Source organism: Rhinoderma darwinii, chromosome 7 (genome assembly GCF_050947455.1).
Source record: "Rhinoderma darwinii isolate aRhiDar2 chromosome 7, aRhiDar2.hap1, whole genome shotgun sequence".
Taxonomy (NCBI): Eukaryota; Metazoa; Chordata; class Amphibia; order Anura; family Rhinodermatidae; genus Rhinoderma; species Rhinoderma darwinii.
In genome coordinates, this window is record NC_134693.1 from 56,536,255 (window position 1) to 56,553,962 (window position 17,708).

The 17,708-nt window shown below is 39.9% G+C and overlaps 1 protein-coding gene across 1 annotated transcript in view; it reads left to right on the forward strand.

Moving 5' to 3' along the window:
• The first annotated feature begins 431 nt into the window (after nucleotides 1-431).
• Nucleotides 432-17,708, forward strand: part of LOC142657896 (uncharacterized) — a 92,914-nt gene continuing 75,637 nt past the window's right edge. The window contains exons 1-10 of the mRNA XM_075833415.1: nucleotides 432-682; nucleotides 1,233-1,493; nucleotides 5,559-5,813; nucleotides 7,484-7,744; nucleotides 8,319-8,579; nucleotides 8,733-8,993; nucleotides 9,793-10,053; nucleotides 11,582-11,842; nucleotides 12,409-12,669; nucleotides 14,037-14,297. Coding sequence (XP_075689530.1) covers nucleotides 595-682; nucleotides 1,233-1,493; nucleotides 5,559-5,813; nucleotides 7,484-7,744; nucleotides 8,319-8,579; nucleotides 8,733-8,993; nucleotides 9,793-10,053; nucleotides 11,582-11,842; nucleotides 12,409-12,669; nucleotides 14,037-14,297 — 2,431 coding nt within the window. The 5' untranslated portion in view covers nucleotides 432-594. The remainder of the gene's footprint in view (nucleotides 683-1,232; nucleotides 1,494-5,558; nucleotides 5,814-7,483; nucleotides 7,745-8,318; nucleotides 8,580-8,732; nucleotides 8,994-9,792; nucleotides 10,054-11,581; nucleotides 11,843-12,408; nucleotides 12,670-14,036; nucleotides 14,298-17,708) is intronic.

Consider the following 17,708-nt stretch of genomic DNA (forward strand, 5'->3'; position numbering starts at 1 on the left):
GGCTGAAATTACGGGGATGTTTCAGCCTGAAAACATCCCCGTAATTTCAGCCGTAACGGCAAGTGCAGGCGCTTGAACGCCGCGTCAATTACGGCCGTAATTAGCGCTGCTATTCATTGGAGTCAATGAATAACGGCTCCAATTACGGCCAAAGAAGTGACAGGTCACTTCTTTGACGCGGGCGTCTATTTACGCGCCGTCATTTGACAGCGGCGCGTAAATATACACCTCGTGTGAACAGACAAACGTCTGCCCATTGCTTTCAATGGGCAGATGTTTGTCAGCGCTATTGAGGCGCTATTTTCGGACGTAATTCGGGGCAAAAACGCCCGAATTACGTCCGTAAATAGGCCGTGTGAACATACCCTAACTCTGTGATTTTAACAATTTCACAAGATCATTTCTTTTTTTTTTTCTTTGGTCTCAGTACCCTGCACTCCCTCTAACTTGGCATCCCTGGTTGATGCTGACGTTGTGGATATCTCCTGGTCGGTCTCGATTGGAGCTGTGAATTACACCAGTGTCATAAGAGGAGACGATGAAGTCAAATATAAATGTCACACTTCAAACACGAGCTGCCTGATAACAGAACTCATGTGCGGCTCCCAGTATAATATGACTGTGACAGCGAATGGCCAGTACTGCAGCAGTAACAGTAGTTACACTCATACCTTTGAAACAGGTAAGAATATAGACGTCTCATGAAATCGTCGTCGTCAATGAAATAGACGTCTCAACTGAAATAATAATTTTACATTATTCTGCACAGTAGAAATCACATAGTGTTTGTATGTGTTGTCAAACATTGAGAGCTTTGTGCTCCCTGTATTCACAATAGAGCGTCTACATTGTAGCAGATGTTATCTCCACGACACAAATGTGTGACTCTTTCTATTTCAGGCCAAAAATAAGTCTTCTTGCTTATAAATGCACCGTATGTGAAATGGAAATTTGATTGAATTGTTTAACATAATTTGTATTGTTGCAAATACAGTAGTAATAATAATAATAACAATAATAATATTTATTAATAATAATAATAATAATAATAATAATAATCATGGTGTTATGTTTTTTTCTTGGTCAGAAATGGGAATACTGTATCTTATCTCTCATACAGCACTAATATGTAATTAATTGATATAAAAAATTTACATTTTTTAATCATTGGGTGATTGAACTATGCTATTGACTATCCCTTAACCTTACTAATCTGTATGTTTTATCTACAGCTCCTTGTGCTCCATGGAATGTTACTGCAGTAGTGGATTGTGTGAATAATTTTGCAACTGTATCATGGGACAAGAGCTTGGGGTCAGACAATTACAATGCTTTGGCAGTTAGCCCAGATGGGGCACATTATGTTTGCAATTCCACTACAATATCCTGTGTCATTGAGGGGTTAATATGTGGTCAGAAGTATATATTAACTGTCTCCGCATCAAATAAGTACAGCAACAGTAAAGCAAGCCTGCCAGTAGAGCTGCTAACTGGTAAGTGCATTTAGTCCTTTCAATTGTATATCAGGAATGAAAGGTTCTGTTAGAGATGCCTCAATAATTGCCGGCACAATGATAAAATTATCCATTATATAAAAATATTATAATGCTTTATGTTCCAAATGAATGGTACTACTGTACTTTGAAGAAAATTCAAGTACATTTTGACAGTGCTTTGTACACAACAATAATTGTTAAGGCTTTGTAGTCTACAGCGCTACAGAACCCAGTCAGAAACTTGATAGAAACCATTAAAAGTCCATTTGAAAATGGATCCGTCATACCAGCCATGATTTTGTTAAGAACGGAAGCCACAACGGTAGTGTGAACAGAGCCTTAACCAAAGTCTGAAAGGTTTATAGTATGTAATTAATAACATCCAACATGAATACACAGTATTAATCATTATTAGTTGTATGCATTATTATATAATGAAAAACAGTTGTTTGTTAGTAATGTGTAACCTTCAACTTAGTAAAAAAAAATAAAAATGGAAAGATATGCAAACTGATCACATTAAATAAAACCAGTTGGTGTTGATTAAAAATATTGATTAAAGATATGATATGATTTTTCACACCAATCATAACTTCTGAATGGTGTTCTCAAGCTGCAATGCAATGTTGGTCTCATCCAACATACTTGCTAATAAAGCCAGTGAGTCTTAGGCTGTGTTCACATCAGCGATGCCTTTACGTTGAGGGGTTCCGTCTGAGGTTTCCGTTGGGTTAACCCCTCAACGGAAAGGCAATGCAGCCGACTGCGCTATTGATTCTGTCAAAACAACAGAACCCTGTCACAACAGTAACAAACGGAAACCTTTAGCAACGTTTCCGTCACCATTGAGATCAATGGTTATGCAAACGGAAGCTAAGGTTTTGTTTTGCCTTCCCGTTGAGGGGGTAACCTGATGGAAACCTCTGACGGAACCCCTCAATGTAAAGGCAACGCTGATGTGAATAGGCCCTAATAGTCTGCATACAAGGAAGCCTGGCACAGCCAGACCCCCCTGACCACTTCCTTAATTATCGGACAGAGAACTCATAAAGTGCTCAGCTCAATTATAGATAGAACTCTTCAGCTGTTCACAATCGAACACTCCTCTTTCTCCCTTCCCTAACCCTACACATTAGAAAACAGACAATCACCATTGTGACATCATCACAATAGAACCCAGACAATCACTATTGTGACATAATCACACCAATCACCCTTGTGACATAATCACAACAATACTTATTGTGACATCATCACAGTAGACCTAGACAATAACCATTGTGACATCATCACAGTAGAATCCAGACAATCACCATTGTGACATAATCACAACAGTCATCATTGTGACATTATAACAATAGAACCCAGATAATCACTATTGAACCTTTATCACAACAATCACCATTGTGACATCACAACAGAACCCAGACAATCACATTTTTTACATCACCCCAACAATCACCAATGTGACATCATCAGAGTAGAATCCAGACAATAACCATTGCGATATTATCACAACAATTACTATTGTGATATCATCACAATAATCACCATTGTGACATAATCACAACAATCACCATTGTGTTATTCTCACAACAATCACCATTGTGATATTACCACAACAGTCACCAATGTGAAAGTTTAACAGTAGAATTCAAACAATCATCAATGTGATATTATTACAACAATCACCATTGTAACATCACCATAATAAAACCCAGACAATTACCATTTTAACATAATCACAGTAGAACCCAGACAATCATCATTGTGACATCATCACAGTAAAATCCAGACAATCACTATTGTGACATCATTACAACAATCATTATTGTGACATCATAACAATTATCATTTCAACATCATTACAACAGTCACCATCGTGACATCATCACATTAGAACCTAAACAATCACCATTGTGACATCATCACAACATTCACTATTGTGATATCAAGTCAATAGATCCCAAACAATTACCAATTTAACACCATCACAATAGAACCCAGACAATCACCATTGTGACATCATGACAACAATCACTTTTGTGACATAATCACAGTAGAACCCAGACAATCACCATTGTGACATTATCATAGTAGTTAATACAAAAATGCCCAAAATAGGTGCCGGGTAATCTGTGACTTATTTATTTACAATTACCCCTTTGCTCCCTATCCCATAAAATTTTACTTTTATTCGTCATTTTTAAAGAAAATTAAATAATGCCTTTAAAAATCCGGACCCACTAGCAGTGTCTATACTATTGTAATCAGCGTCAATACTGGTTGATACATTGTATTACATGGTGCGTTTGATCATACTAGTCTCTGTTTTGTAGAACTTTAGAACTTACCATAACCCTACTGTCCACTATCTCAAAGCTCAAAGCAAATACTTGCTCAAAGCAATTGTTGAATGCCTGCAGGGCTTTCAGCACCACTGCCAATTAATTCCTCTTTTTTAGAAACTAAAAATGTGATTGGCTTACCTCCTCCTCTGTATGCAAACGTTAGCCAAGCCCTATTAAAGAGGCTCTGTCACCAGATTTTGCAGCCCCTATCTGCTATTGCAGCAGATCGGCGCTGCAATGTAGATTACAGTAACGTTTTTATTTTTAAAAAACGAGCATTTTTGGCCAAGTTATGACCATTTTCGTATTTATGCAAATGAGGCTTGCAAAAGTACAACTGGGCGTGTTGAAAAGTAAAAGTCCAAGTGGGCGTGTATTATGTGCGTACATCGGGGAGTGTTTACTACTATTACTAGCTGGGCGTTGTGTATAGAAGTGTCATCCACTTCTCTTCACAACGCCCAGCTTCTGGCAGTGCAGCACTGTGACGTCACTCACAGGTCCTGCATCGTGTCGGCACCAGAGGCTACACTTGATTCTGCAGCAGCACCAGCGTTTGCAGGTAAGTAGCTACATCGACTTACCTGCAAACGCCGATGCTGCTGCAGAATCATCTGTAGCCTCTGGTGCCGACACGATGCAGGACCTGTGAGTGACGTCACAGTGCTGCACTGCCAGAAGCTGGGCGTTGTGAAGAGAAGTGGATGACACTTCTATACACAACGCCCAGCTAGTAAAAGTAGTAAACACGCCCCGATGTACGCACATAATACACGCCCAGTTGTACTTTTACTTTTCAACACGCCCAGTTGTACTTTTGCAAGCCTCATTTGCATAAATACGAAAATGGTCATAACTTGGCCAAAAATGCTCGTTTTTTAAAAATAAAAACGTTACTGTAATCTACATTGCAGCGCCGATCTGCTGCAATAGCAGATAGGGGCTGCAAAATCTGGTGACAGAGCCTCTTTAAGCACGTGAACATTGACGTGTCGTAAATGGAGGGCGAGTAAGCAGTTCTCAGAGAGTGGTGAGGTTGAGAGTCTAAGGCCCTGTTCACACGGAGTGTAAGTGGCGTGTTTTTCGTCACAGTTTACGTGCCGAAAAACTCATCAAAAGCGGCAGGTTTAAGCTTATCATTGACATCAATGGGAAAACGCACCGTTAGTGCATATAATGCGTTTTTTTATGCGTGCGTGCGTTGCATAAAAAAGCGTCAGGTGAATTCTTTGGCGTGTAAAATTCGCTGAAAACGCACCTAATTCCCATTGTCAATGGGAGTGCTAATTACACGTCAATAAAACGTGCCAAAAGAGTGCACAAAATGTATCAACAAAAACGCCTGTTAAAAAGCGCTTTACAAAAATGCTAGCATTTTTTATACGTTTACATATCGTTTTCAGGAGCGGAGTATAACATATTTGTTTGCTTATTTTTGGATTTCTAAACCTGGGTCTATCCTATAGTGAGGTGCGTCTGTATTTTTTGCCATTCTTGTAGCGATAAGACTATTGCTCTGGAAACATTGCTCTTGTCTTGTCTTCTTTGCTACAAACAATAGTATCGACTAGTATCGAATTCCAAATATTTCACAACCAATTAATTTACAGCACATAAAAGAAAATGTCAGCATAAATATATGAAGAGCTGTATAGTATATAGTGGTTTCTCTCATGAAACATATTGACGGTTTCTTTTGCTTTGGTTCCAGCACCCTGCACCCCCACTAACATGAAATCCCTCATTCATGCTGACGTTGTGGATGTATCCTGGTCGGGCTCAAATGGAGCTGTGAATTACACAACTGTCATAAAAGGAGACCATGGAGACAAATATGAATGTCACACTTCAAACACAAGCTGCTTGATAACAGAACTCATGTGTGGCTCCCAGTATAATATGACTGTGACAGCGAATGGCCAGTACTGCAGCAGTAACAGTAGTTACACTCATACCTTTCAAACAGGTGAGAATATACTACACTGTAAATAATCACTTTATAACAATCTATAACTGGACAGTGAAGAGTGTTCCAGACTACGTTCACATATACATCGCAGATGCGGTAAAAAATGCTGGAAAAAATAGCGCAACATGCTGTGTTATTTTTTCCAGTAATACAATGAACACCATGACGGTACCCTCAGTCAAACCCATAGAAGTCAATGGGTTCTATCTGGCACCATTGGCATCTATCATGCGATGGATCCAGCGCTTCAATTTTTCTAATTTTTCTGTTCCTATGACAGAACGGACAAATGAATGCAGATGTGAACCTGGCCTTATTTGTATCAGTTATCTGATTATTTTTCTGGTATGTTTTTTTCTTATTTTAGCTTGACATTTTGGGGTCTTCAGAACCCATTACTAGTTTACCATAGAGTTATCGTCTCAAGTTGCAATGGTAGTCAATGAAACAAATTAATATTGTAACTTGAAGAGCACACATATTACAATTTTTGCTCCCTTACCTCAAAGAATCCAACTAAAATGCGTAAGAAAATGTTACTGAAATCCTCGGAATATGTTAGTGCTATATAAATAAAGATTATTATTATTATCCAGCCTCTGCAACGGCAAAGTCGAACATATTTTTATCGTTTATACTTAGGCCCAAGTTATACAACAATTTTGCCAACCATTTAGGACCCCGTGTGAAGGCAGCAATACCATACATGGCATTTGATAGTGGGCGCTAATAGGATAGCAGCCAATTGATTTTGATCAAAATGCACAATTTATGTAACTAATTATAATGCCTCGGCTTTCTGCCATTGAGTCAGCAGGGATGTTGCTACGTGAGCTATAGATGACATGATGTAAAAAACCTACACATACAAATCTTTAAGTGCCTTCCTCTATGCTTCCCTATAGGGGTTACCAGCAAAAATTCTCTCTCTCATAAGCACTCTTTCTCATCAATGAATCAAATCCACAGAATTTCTTGAATGAATATGTAGAACCTTAAGGCCCTTTTATACGGGCCAATTATCAGGCAAACGAGCGTTCATATGAATGCTCGTTCCCATTCATTGCCCTGTGTAAATGATCAGCCAATGGACATCTAACATTCATTCATCGGCTGATCGTATCGTTTACGTACCATTACATATTATCATTGTTGGCAGCACATCTCCCGGTGTAACGATCATAGTAACGATCGCCCGTCCCCATACATAACCAAGCGCCAAACAGTGAGCTGCCTCGTTGATCGGCGCTCGTTTTCACGGCCCATATCGGGCTGTGTAATAAAACCTTAACTCATAAATTTGAATGTAGTGAATTTAATTTAATCGGGCATTTGATAATCCAGGAATTCTGGAATCTCACACTACCAGAAAGAAAATACTGAGCATACCCCCCTGGTAATAGTAACAGTGGTATATTTTATATTAGCGTTTAATTTTGTGATATCTTCCTGAATGTTTTTCTGCCCTGACATGTAAGATTAACTTGATCAGAAGTCAGATTATAGGCCCTGTACATGCCATATTAGAGGAATTTTTCTATAATACAGTTTGCTGTGAGATGTAATTTAGGGGATGGTAGATCATTTCCATATTTTCTAACCATTTTGTAAAGTAAAATGGGGTTATTAAATATCCGTTACTCATTATTTGTCTGCTTGGTCCACAGCTCCTTGTACTCCACACAATGTGACTGCAGACGTGGATTGTGTGACAAATGTTGCAACTATTGTATGGAGCACCAGCCTGGGAGCAGAAAATTATACCGCTGCGGCAATTACACCAGATGGGGGAGATTATATTTGCCATTCGAATACAACATTCTGTGACATTGTGGGGTTAATGTGTGGACAGAAATATCTAATAACTGTTTTAGCAGTCAACAAGGACAGCTGCAGTAAAGCAAGCCTGCCCATAGAACTGATCACTGGTGAGTGCATTTAGTCTTACAAATTACAGTGACCCTAAAAAAAAACCCTATAGGTATGGCAGGCACTAGGATAAAAAAAAGTCAGTCCCAATACCTATATACATGTCAGGGGCGGACATACCATATGTGCAACTTGTGCTGACATCTCTTATATTAATACACCGCGTTAACCCTGCGGTTTATTTTCCTGTCTTTTGACTAAAAGGACTGTTTTTAAGCCTTTTATGCATAAATTTGTTTTTAAGTCATTGAGACATATTTGTCTCGCTACTGTTTTTATTTTTATTTTAGGAATTTGACATTTATTTTTAATGCTAGCGGTATGACAGGGTGCTATAATTGTTTTTCAATTATATTTAATGAAGTATTATTGTAGATATACTTAGGCTGCCTTGAGAGCTGGTATATCTAGACAAGTCGGGTATTTGGGTTATTTGCGGTCCAAGGACCAACCAGTGCACTCGACACCCTAACCATTTGGGAATTTATTAGTGAGCTGCCCACTATCCTTTTTTTTATATAGATAATACTGGGCACTAACAGGCATATCATAATAATGTATTGGCTTTTCCAGCTCCTTGTGTCCCATTACAGGAGACACCACAGCTCAACTGTTACAACAACTCAGTGTCAATGTCTTGGAGTCGGACTCCTGGTGCCACCATTTACATCGCCAAAGTGTTCACCCCAGGAGATGAGATGTTTTTCTGTCGTACAACAGACACAGGCTGCATTATCTATCAGCCAAAGTGCGGACAGACATACAATTCAACCGTTACTGCGATCAATGATCAATGTAGTGGTCCAGCTGCGGTCCCATTAAAAGTCACAACTGGTAAGTTGTTTGTGTTTATCCATAAATTATATGGTTTTGTTATATATCTATTTCATTTTTATCAGTAAAACATTGAGAATATTTCCCATTCACAACAGATTTAAGGGTTCTGTATGAGAAATGATGACTCTTTCATGTGCTATGTCATTTCAGCTCCCTGTCAGCCTCTGAATGTAGTTGCTGATATAAATTGCTCCAATTCAGTGGTCAAGTTGAGCTGGGATGAGACGCTTGGGGCTCAGAGTTATTTTTCAACGCTGAGGACCCCAGAAAAACAATATCTTTTATGTAATAATACTGATCTTGGTTGTGAGATCCATGATCTTCCCTGTGGACAGGCCTATAATGTGACAGTGACAGCAGTCAATGATCGGTGTGAGAGTGTGCCCAGCCTTCCTGCAGCATTGTATTCAGGTAAGTTGGATTCCCATTAACTTGATTGGCTTCATCTCCATGTAAATTATCGAAAGTAAATACTAGATACGACTAAATAGTTTATAAAGTGTTTTCTGAATGCATTGTCCGTCGAAAAACATGCCAGACTGAACTGGTGATTCTGCTGTACAAAGGTGAAACCTTTTCAGACAACTGTAAAAAAAAAGTGCAAATGATAGAAAAATAAAACCCAAGGACTAGGGCACTGAAACATTGAACAACAGAACCTGGAGATACTAATAGATAGCAGGGACAGGAACATTTAAAAAATGGACACTGAGTAAGGCCTCATGCACACGACTGTAAGGGTTTTCACTGTCCGCAAATACGGATCCGATGGCTACGGATACACATAGACTTCTATGGGCGAGTCCGTGCCGCAATTGCGGACAAGAATAGGAGATGTTCTATATTTTGCGGATCCGACACACAGCCCGGACACACATCCGTAAATATACGGAAAAGTGTCTGTCGCCAATAGAAATGAATGGGTCCGCAATTTCATCCGTAATTACGGATTCCGTAATTACAGATGAAAATTACGGTCGTGTTCATGGGGCCTAAGTATTGACAATATAATAGACTACCAAACCACTGTACACTCTAGACTAGTATTATACTGGAGACACATCATGAAGTAAACACATTATTGTTGTGGGTATTTTTTTTGCTTTTGCCTGGTGTTCCATGTTATCTCGTACTGCTACTGCCGCGAGGTAACAAGTTTAGAAAACCGATGTATTTTATTTACAATGTACGTTTCATTTCTCTTACGCAGTTCCCTGTGTTCCAAGTCAAGTGCAAGCCGATATAAATTGTGAGTCTAATGTAGTAACTCTATCATGGGCTAAGACCGCAGGAGCGATGAATTATACTACAGTCGCTACTGGGCCCCAGGGAGAGCAGCATTACTGCCAATCCAGCAACACTTCATGCAGCTACACACAACTTTCCTGTGGTCTAAAACTTGATGCCTCCGTTATTGCAATGGGAAAGAGTTGTAGAAGTGATTTCAGTGGAGCTATTCCTTTCTACACAGGTTTGTGCTTAAAATGGAGCTTTTTATTGCATTTTCAATGTTTCATAGCACATGTACTACTTCTAAGCCTAGATTGTGTACTCACATGTATAGTATATCATAATTATTGCCTCGCAAATGCACTTTTAAAAGTTTATAAAGAAATGTTTCTGTGTACAGAGGTTCTCAAGGTGAACAAAACTGAGACGACTGTCTAAGGCCCTGTTCATACAGAGTAATTTGCAGACAGAAAAAAATCTAAAGGAATTATGAGGCAGATTTTGACCTGGCTGCACTTTCTTGCCGCGGTTTTCGCTGCGTTCTTCGCTGCACTTTTTTGCCTGCGGCCATTGAGTGTCATGGCCAAAAAACGCAGTGAAAAATGCTTTTTCTGCCTACCATTGATTTCAATGGGAGGTCAGGGACGGAACCATGGCAAAAAAGCACATGCCGCTTTTCTCCCGCGAGTGGCTAAAAGCCACCTCCACCTCCCATTGAAATTAATGGGAGGTTGTTTTGGACGTTTTTTGGCGCAGATTCCGACACGGTTTCTGCGTCAAAATCAGCGCCAAAAAACTGTGTGAACTGGGCCTTAGTCTTCAGCCTACAAATTAGTGAATTTTATATTGCGTGCAGACCTTACATGTTAACGCATCCATATGGCAAAAAAGGTTGTCTAAGGCATCATGCACATGGCTGTGCCTGTAATCACTGCTGCAATTGCAGGCACGGCTGGCCGCCGAATGCCACGGGCAGCTGCCCTCATTTTTTGCTTGTGCTCCCATACAAAGTATGGGAGCACGGACCGTAAAAATGAAAAGCTTGGACATGTCCTAACTTTTGCGGTACACTTCTACGGCCCGGACTCCTTCCCGCAAATAAACGGGAATCTGTTCGTGAACAATAGAAGTGAATGGGTCCGTAATTATGGACGATTTTTACGGTCCTGTGCATGGGGCCTTATGTATTTCAATTACCTCCCTAGTAGAGAGCCCATAAGTATTATGGATCTGTAATACGGATGCAGGTCCATATTAGGCACATTTACAAATATAATTGTGTGAAACAGACCCTAATGACATAATACAAAAATTGGGAGTTTATACATAATTTAACAGAATATGATTATGTTTTTTTTATTTTCTAATTTTGAGTGTATTAAGAGCAAGTTGGGTTTCTCCATGTCTCTGACTTGCCTGTTTATTACTATTTTTTAATTTGAAGCAAAAATTCAGTGATAAAAGCAATGACAAGAAATATAATTTTGGAATTTACCTTTCGGAATTGCTGAGGGAATTTACAGGGAATACTATACTAAATTATATTACAACCCCATCTGTACCTCCCCTCCGCCTGCTAAAAATGCTTAAATGGTCCACACTTTTGTAAAAATTATAATCTACATAATATGTCCAGCCGATTAAAAAAAAAAAATATATATATATATATATGCATAATAAAATATGCGAACATACAATGGGTTCTAAATAGCAGATGCTGTTTGAGAGATTTTCTAAGTATGGAAATATTTTTTTTCACCTTCTTTCAGCTCCGTGTGCAGTTCACAACATTCATGGCCAGCACCAATGTGGCAGTGACTATGCAGATGTCACCTGGGAGGCAGCCTCAGGAGGAGTGACGTACACAGCTATGCTCAGCACTGAGGACGGAAGGAGAACTGTATGCAACACGTCAGATGCCAGTTGTGTAGTTTATGAATTAAAATGTGGCCAGAAATATGCAGTGACGGTGGAGACATTTGGGCCAAGTTGTAGCAGCATAGTCAACTCTACAGAGTATATCTTTACAGGTAACTTCATCAGTATATGTCAAAATCGGAGATCACATCCATACCAGAGCAATATGTGGACTCCATTGACTAGTCTATGTTTTATAATATTGTTCTATAACACAATTAATATTCCAAAATATGTTTCTTTACCTTGATTCACTATTCATCGTCTACTATACTTCCTGAGCATTCAGATAATAGGCATGGCAGGTAAATTTCTAATTTACCCATCGTTGCCCAACAAATCCATCATCAGACCTACTGTACATGCCAATTATAGTCTGTGTATAGGAACCACTGAATGGGCCGCAGAGCTGCCTTTATGCTCTGGATTGGTGGGTCGGATCCCCACTGATCAGATAATGATGATATGTCCTAGAAATATGCTATCACTTTATGAGATAGGAATAATCCTTCAATACATTGTAATGTATTATGAGAAACCCTATTTATTATATGTACGTTATATGACTAAACATAAATGTTTACCTCATACATAATTATTTTAGACTATTTGCCTATGAATACACAGATGTTCAAAACATAAATGACATAATTTCTTATTTCTACCTTTTCTATACTAGCACCGTGTAAGCCACAGAATGTCACAGTAGACGTTGACTGCCAAACTAACGGTGCGGCTTTGTCCTGGGGCAGGACACCTGGGGCTGCCAATTACTCAGCATCGATTATAGGACCTCAAGCTGACGGACCTACCTGTAAAACAACATCTACCACCTGTAATATTAATCATCTAAACTGTGGACTCACATATGACTTTATTGTCACAGCATTCAATGCACACTGCGAAGGAGAAAGCAGCAGTGTCGCACAAATTGTCACAGGTACAAACCATATAAATACTGCCTTTAGCTATTTGTGGAGAGTACAATTTTAAATGGGGTTCCCCAAGCAGTGGCCCTCAGTCTACTTGTGGCTCCTTAGCCGTTAGCGGCTGCAAATACTATTGTGCTCACCGGACACCAGCTATGTCATAGTATCAGTGAAACTTGGCATTGATGTCAGAACCATCACTGAAACTTGACAAAAGGCTAAAAAACATATAACTGGCTCCTGAGTCAAATAATAGGCACTTGACACAAGCACAATATCATTGCCACTTGGCAGTAAAAAGCCTATGTACACCTTTGACTGGATTTATTTTATTTTTTTCATTAAATCAATGTGTTTTGTGTTTTTATGCCGTTTTCTAATTTACTTTTCTAATTTATTTTTATGTTTTACCAAAACAGCTTCTATGTATACTGTATACATAGAAGCTGTATCCTTTTCTCTCAGCCGATTCCGTCAGTTCTAATGAACAGACGGCTCGGTTAAGAGCGAGTCCCATGTGTCTCTGACACACAGGATACAGGATACAGCTAATGTCAATGGCTGAGAGAGAACGATACACAGGATACATCGAAGCTGTATCGTAAAAAGTAAAAAAATAAATAAACTAAAGTCAATTAAACAATTGCATAAAAACACATTGATTTAATAAAAAAATAATATATTTAATGGTGTACATAGCCTTGAAACACTCGTTTCAGATTGGTTATTCATTTACTGTTATTAGTGACTGGCTGCTCAAGCCCCATCTCCAGCATCAACTTGCCTGCCTTAGAACAGGGAATGAGATGGGAAGAAGGATGTGGACAGTGTAGGTAGAAGACTCCTTCGCTCCCTTTCTGGTTGCTGGAACCATTAGTATTAGTTCAATGCTGTGGACTGAATATTCTGCTGCGCTGAACTAAGGACCACCCAGGCCACCCGCAATCTACTCAGAACCCATCTTTCATCTATTGGTAGGAGGTAACTGATGGATTGCAGCCTGGATCTTTTTGAAAAAACACATTTTTGAGAAAAGATTAGGCATTTACTGTGCTTGGTAGGTAATGCTTAAGTTGAGTGAGGACAAGGTAAAGCTGTATGGTCTATTAAGGAATAGGCAGTTACAGTTTGGCCCCAGTAGATGGATTGAGTTTTTGTACCTAGAATGTGTTCTACTGAATAAGATTTGGCCATAAGGGTACGTATGTATGGAGGTAAAGTTCAGTTTATAGGATATGCAGGCTTATGTTGTGAAGAGCAGTTGTGGTTAGGTTAATGATGAAGCAGGATAATATCTGGAGCTATAGATGTTCCTGTTTAAGTTTGCCAGTTTACATATACACCATTTTTTTACGTGTTCCTATCTGTCTTTTTCAAGCTCCTTGTGCTCCAGACCATGTTGTGACAGACATGGATTGTCATACTGGATCGTTGGTTCTGTCTTGGAATCAGATGGCTGATATTGAAAATTTCACCTCTAAGTTAATGGGATCTGGTGGTGTCAATAGTACATGCAAATCCACAGAAGCGAACTGTACCTTCTCGAGCCTGCCTTGTGGACAAGAATACACTACGTCTTTGTATGCTACAAACAAATACTGTGACGGACCATTAAGTAACGATGTCAGGATCTCTTCTGGTAAGCTGGGGGAGTTCAAATACTATCAGATCTTACCAGGCTGACTTTGTGCATAATATATTTGCTGCAGTCAATATTAGAGTTATAAAAAAAGATAATTTCAATACAATTCAAAATAGTTGAACTATTGGATGTTACTGTATTGTGTGATTGCTCTAGATGAAAATCTCAATGACCTGCATAAGAGCCACTTGCTATTCACAACACTCCTATGTGACTTCTAAAAACCTTGTGATTTATAGCTAAACATTTCAAAAGTAAAAATAGCCCAAACAATGGCAGCAGAAAGACATGTGGACCCCTTTCAGCCAAACAGCTGTATTGTAGTGCGAAGGACTTTGTTGTTCTCAGAATCTGTGGGTATCCAAGTGTTAGGAACCCCAAAGTTTAGTATGGTAAATTACAAACTTACTGTTCTGAGAAAAACGTTATAAAATTCTGATTGCAGCCACCACTAGGGGGTTTTCACTGCAAACACATTTGTATTAAAGAATAACTAAACTTTCAAAAAACTTTTGACATGTCATAGTGACAATGACATGTTAAAGTTTAGTTACCATTTAAGTGGTACTGAATAGAGATGAGCAAATTACCTGAAATTCTTTTTGGGTCCGATTCGGTCAAACTGGCTGGTAGATTCGCTTTGGTGCGAATAAATTTGTTGCGAATCAAAAGTGCCCTCATTGCCCTGAAAAGGCATGAATTACACTGAGGTAATCTAGGACTGTATCCAACCCCTTTCACTGTCTGTAACACCAAGTCAGCATTAGTAATGTCAAAGTGACAGTGACAGCAACATATATGTCTATGGGTAAGCGGTTTAAAAACACCCTGCACTGTCTGAATTTTTATGCTTTTTAAAATTAAAGACTGGTCCAAAAAATATCTATTTTTGGAGCCAGATGCCTTCCAGTGTTTATATGCACATGGTGGTATCAGGAGAAACAATTACTTGTTAACGAACGGTCCAGAAATTATCCATTCTTGGGGTGGAGCAACAGGTTTTGTTTTATTTCCATTAAAAAAAATATATACATATGTATATATATTATCCACCACCTCTACCGCGATGACTACATGTGCCAGTGACAGTGTGCTTGATCGTCCTGGAAAGTGAAGAAGCAATGGCTTTTTACTCTATTCATTTGGAAAAAATTGTCATGCACAATAATACTCCAATTTTTGCTGCCACTATTATTAGCAATTAGATATATGCAAACCAATGCGTGATATCACATCTATTACATCTGTACCAGCAGTCAGTGGCACGCTATCAGCGCCAGGATTAAAATGTATAAGTGCTTGACGCAGAACAATATGCCAATTTTTGGTGGCACTATTAAATGCAGTATATGCAAAACAATGAGTGACGTTGCCTCCGTGAACGTCTTTATCAGCAGGCAGCGGCCCACTATCAGCACTAGGATTTAAACAGTGCTGTATAAATGCTTGACAGAACAATACGCCAAATTTTGGTGGCCCTATTAGGCCATGTGATCCTTCTTTTCTGTCTTCTTGTCTTGTATTTAAAATGGCGGCTGCCATTTTGAACGACTCGTGAGGGACAAATCCCAAAAGTTTAGAAAATCCAAATCCGAGAAATTTGTAACAAATTAGATTTGTGTAGAATTGTGTAGAGAGTATTGAACCAATGTGATTAAATAGAGGGAATGCCTGCAGGCAGACAGAACCATTTTCCTGACCACCCAAAAGTTGATAGAGAGTAAATTTTATCAAATTTTATTAAGCTACGTGTAGCACAAAACAGACCACATATAACAGTTTAAAATTATCACTGCCAAGGACCGAAGTTATAGTGAAGGCAACCAGCTGGAGGAGCCAGCAAGGTATTAGACAGCCAGGAATGAATGCCGGCTGACAGTCAGTCAGGAGGCAACGTGCCACACTTAAAGTAGGGCAATAGATTCGGTTAGGCAGGAATTAAAAACACTTAGAGCCCCCCCGACATGTTTCGCTAACTAGTAGCGTCCTCAGGGGTACACGGGGCTAATGGCGGCGCCGCGAGAAAACTGCTCCTCTTATGGGAGTATAGGATGACGTGAGGTGGGTGTGTGGATGGCCGCCAATCGGTCGAAGGCAGACAACAAGAGCAGCAGGGAAGAGTGAACAGCCAATTGGGGGCCATGTATGAGGCAGCCTATGACAGCCGGCGAGCTGCGCAGTAGTATAGACAGAAGTGCCGAGATAGTTAAGAAACGGCACGTCTGCGCAGTGGAGCAGCTGAGGGACTTAGAATAAGGCAGGACAGAACAAGAACATAGCGGGGCATAAAAGATCGGCGCAGGCGCTATGAAAGCCAGGCCGAACTTAGTGCAGAAAGCAGCCGACAATGCCGAGTAGGGAGGGAGAATGCAAAGAATGTGGGCGCCTGCGCAGTAGCGCAGGGAAAGAACTTAGAGTAATGCCGAGTAGGGAGAAAAAATGACAGGTCAGCGCAGGCGCGATAGATGTCCATCTGGACTTAGCACATAAGGTGATGTCAGACCTGGCATCAACACCGATTCAGGGCAGAGTGACTGCATCTGCGCAGTAGGGCAAGATAAGAACTTAGAGAGTACACCGAGTACAGGGAGGACACAGGCACTCGGTGCAAGCGCCGTAGGCGTCCCCCTGGACTCAGTGCAGGGATTGATGTGCATCCACCCGTCAAAATGTGACAGTGGACGCACAACCAATCTCACAGTAGTTATTAAGAATAAAGTGCCTGAGCCATGAAAACAGAACTATACCCAGACTGCAGGGACAATGTCAAATATGAAAACAGAGTTATACCCAGACTGCAGGGACAATGTCAAATATGCGCAAGCATCGTAGGTGTCCCTCCTTATCACAACCAGCACAAAAAGCACAACATCTGCCCCCTACTCTGGTAAGGCAGTAAATGCCTGCATATATGGCCCAGATATAAAGCCGCACACAGAAAAAAAAAAAAAAAAAACATTTTCACCAGTACAGCACCATGAAGGAAATCCATTACAGTACAACAGATAATAAACGCCGCCATATTAAAAGAATATACATGGTCAAATGTTTAGGACAGTAATTCAAATAACCAATATATCAATATATTGGCACCTCTGTCAGAGAGTAAGTCAGATCTATGAGACGCCCTAGCTCTAGCATAAGCTTATGCTAGAGCTAGGGCGTCTCATAGATCTGACTTACTCTCTGTGGGTAAGACTCTGCAGGAATTAAGGAGGAGAGTATTTAGACACCTAAGTACCATAAATCTTAAGGAGGATACCACCCTCTCTAGACACATGCATAGGTTTCATCCCGATGGCCCCAAGTCGCTCCAATTTTGGGCCATTGTACAGCTAAGGTTGGGACCTAGGGCTGGTAACCTGGATCGTAGGCTCCTACAGGAGGAAGCACGATGGATCCACCGTC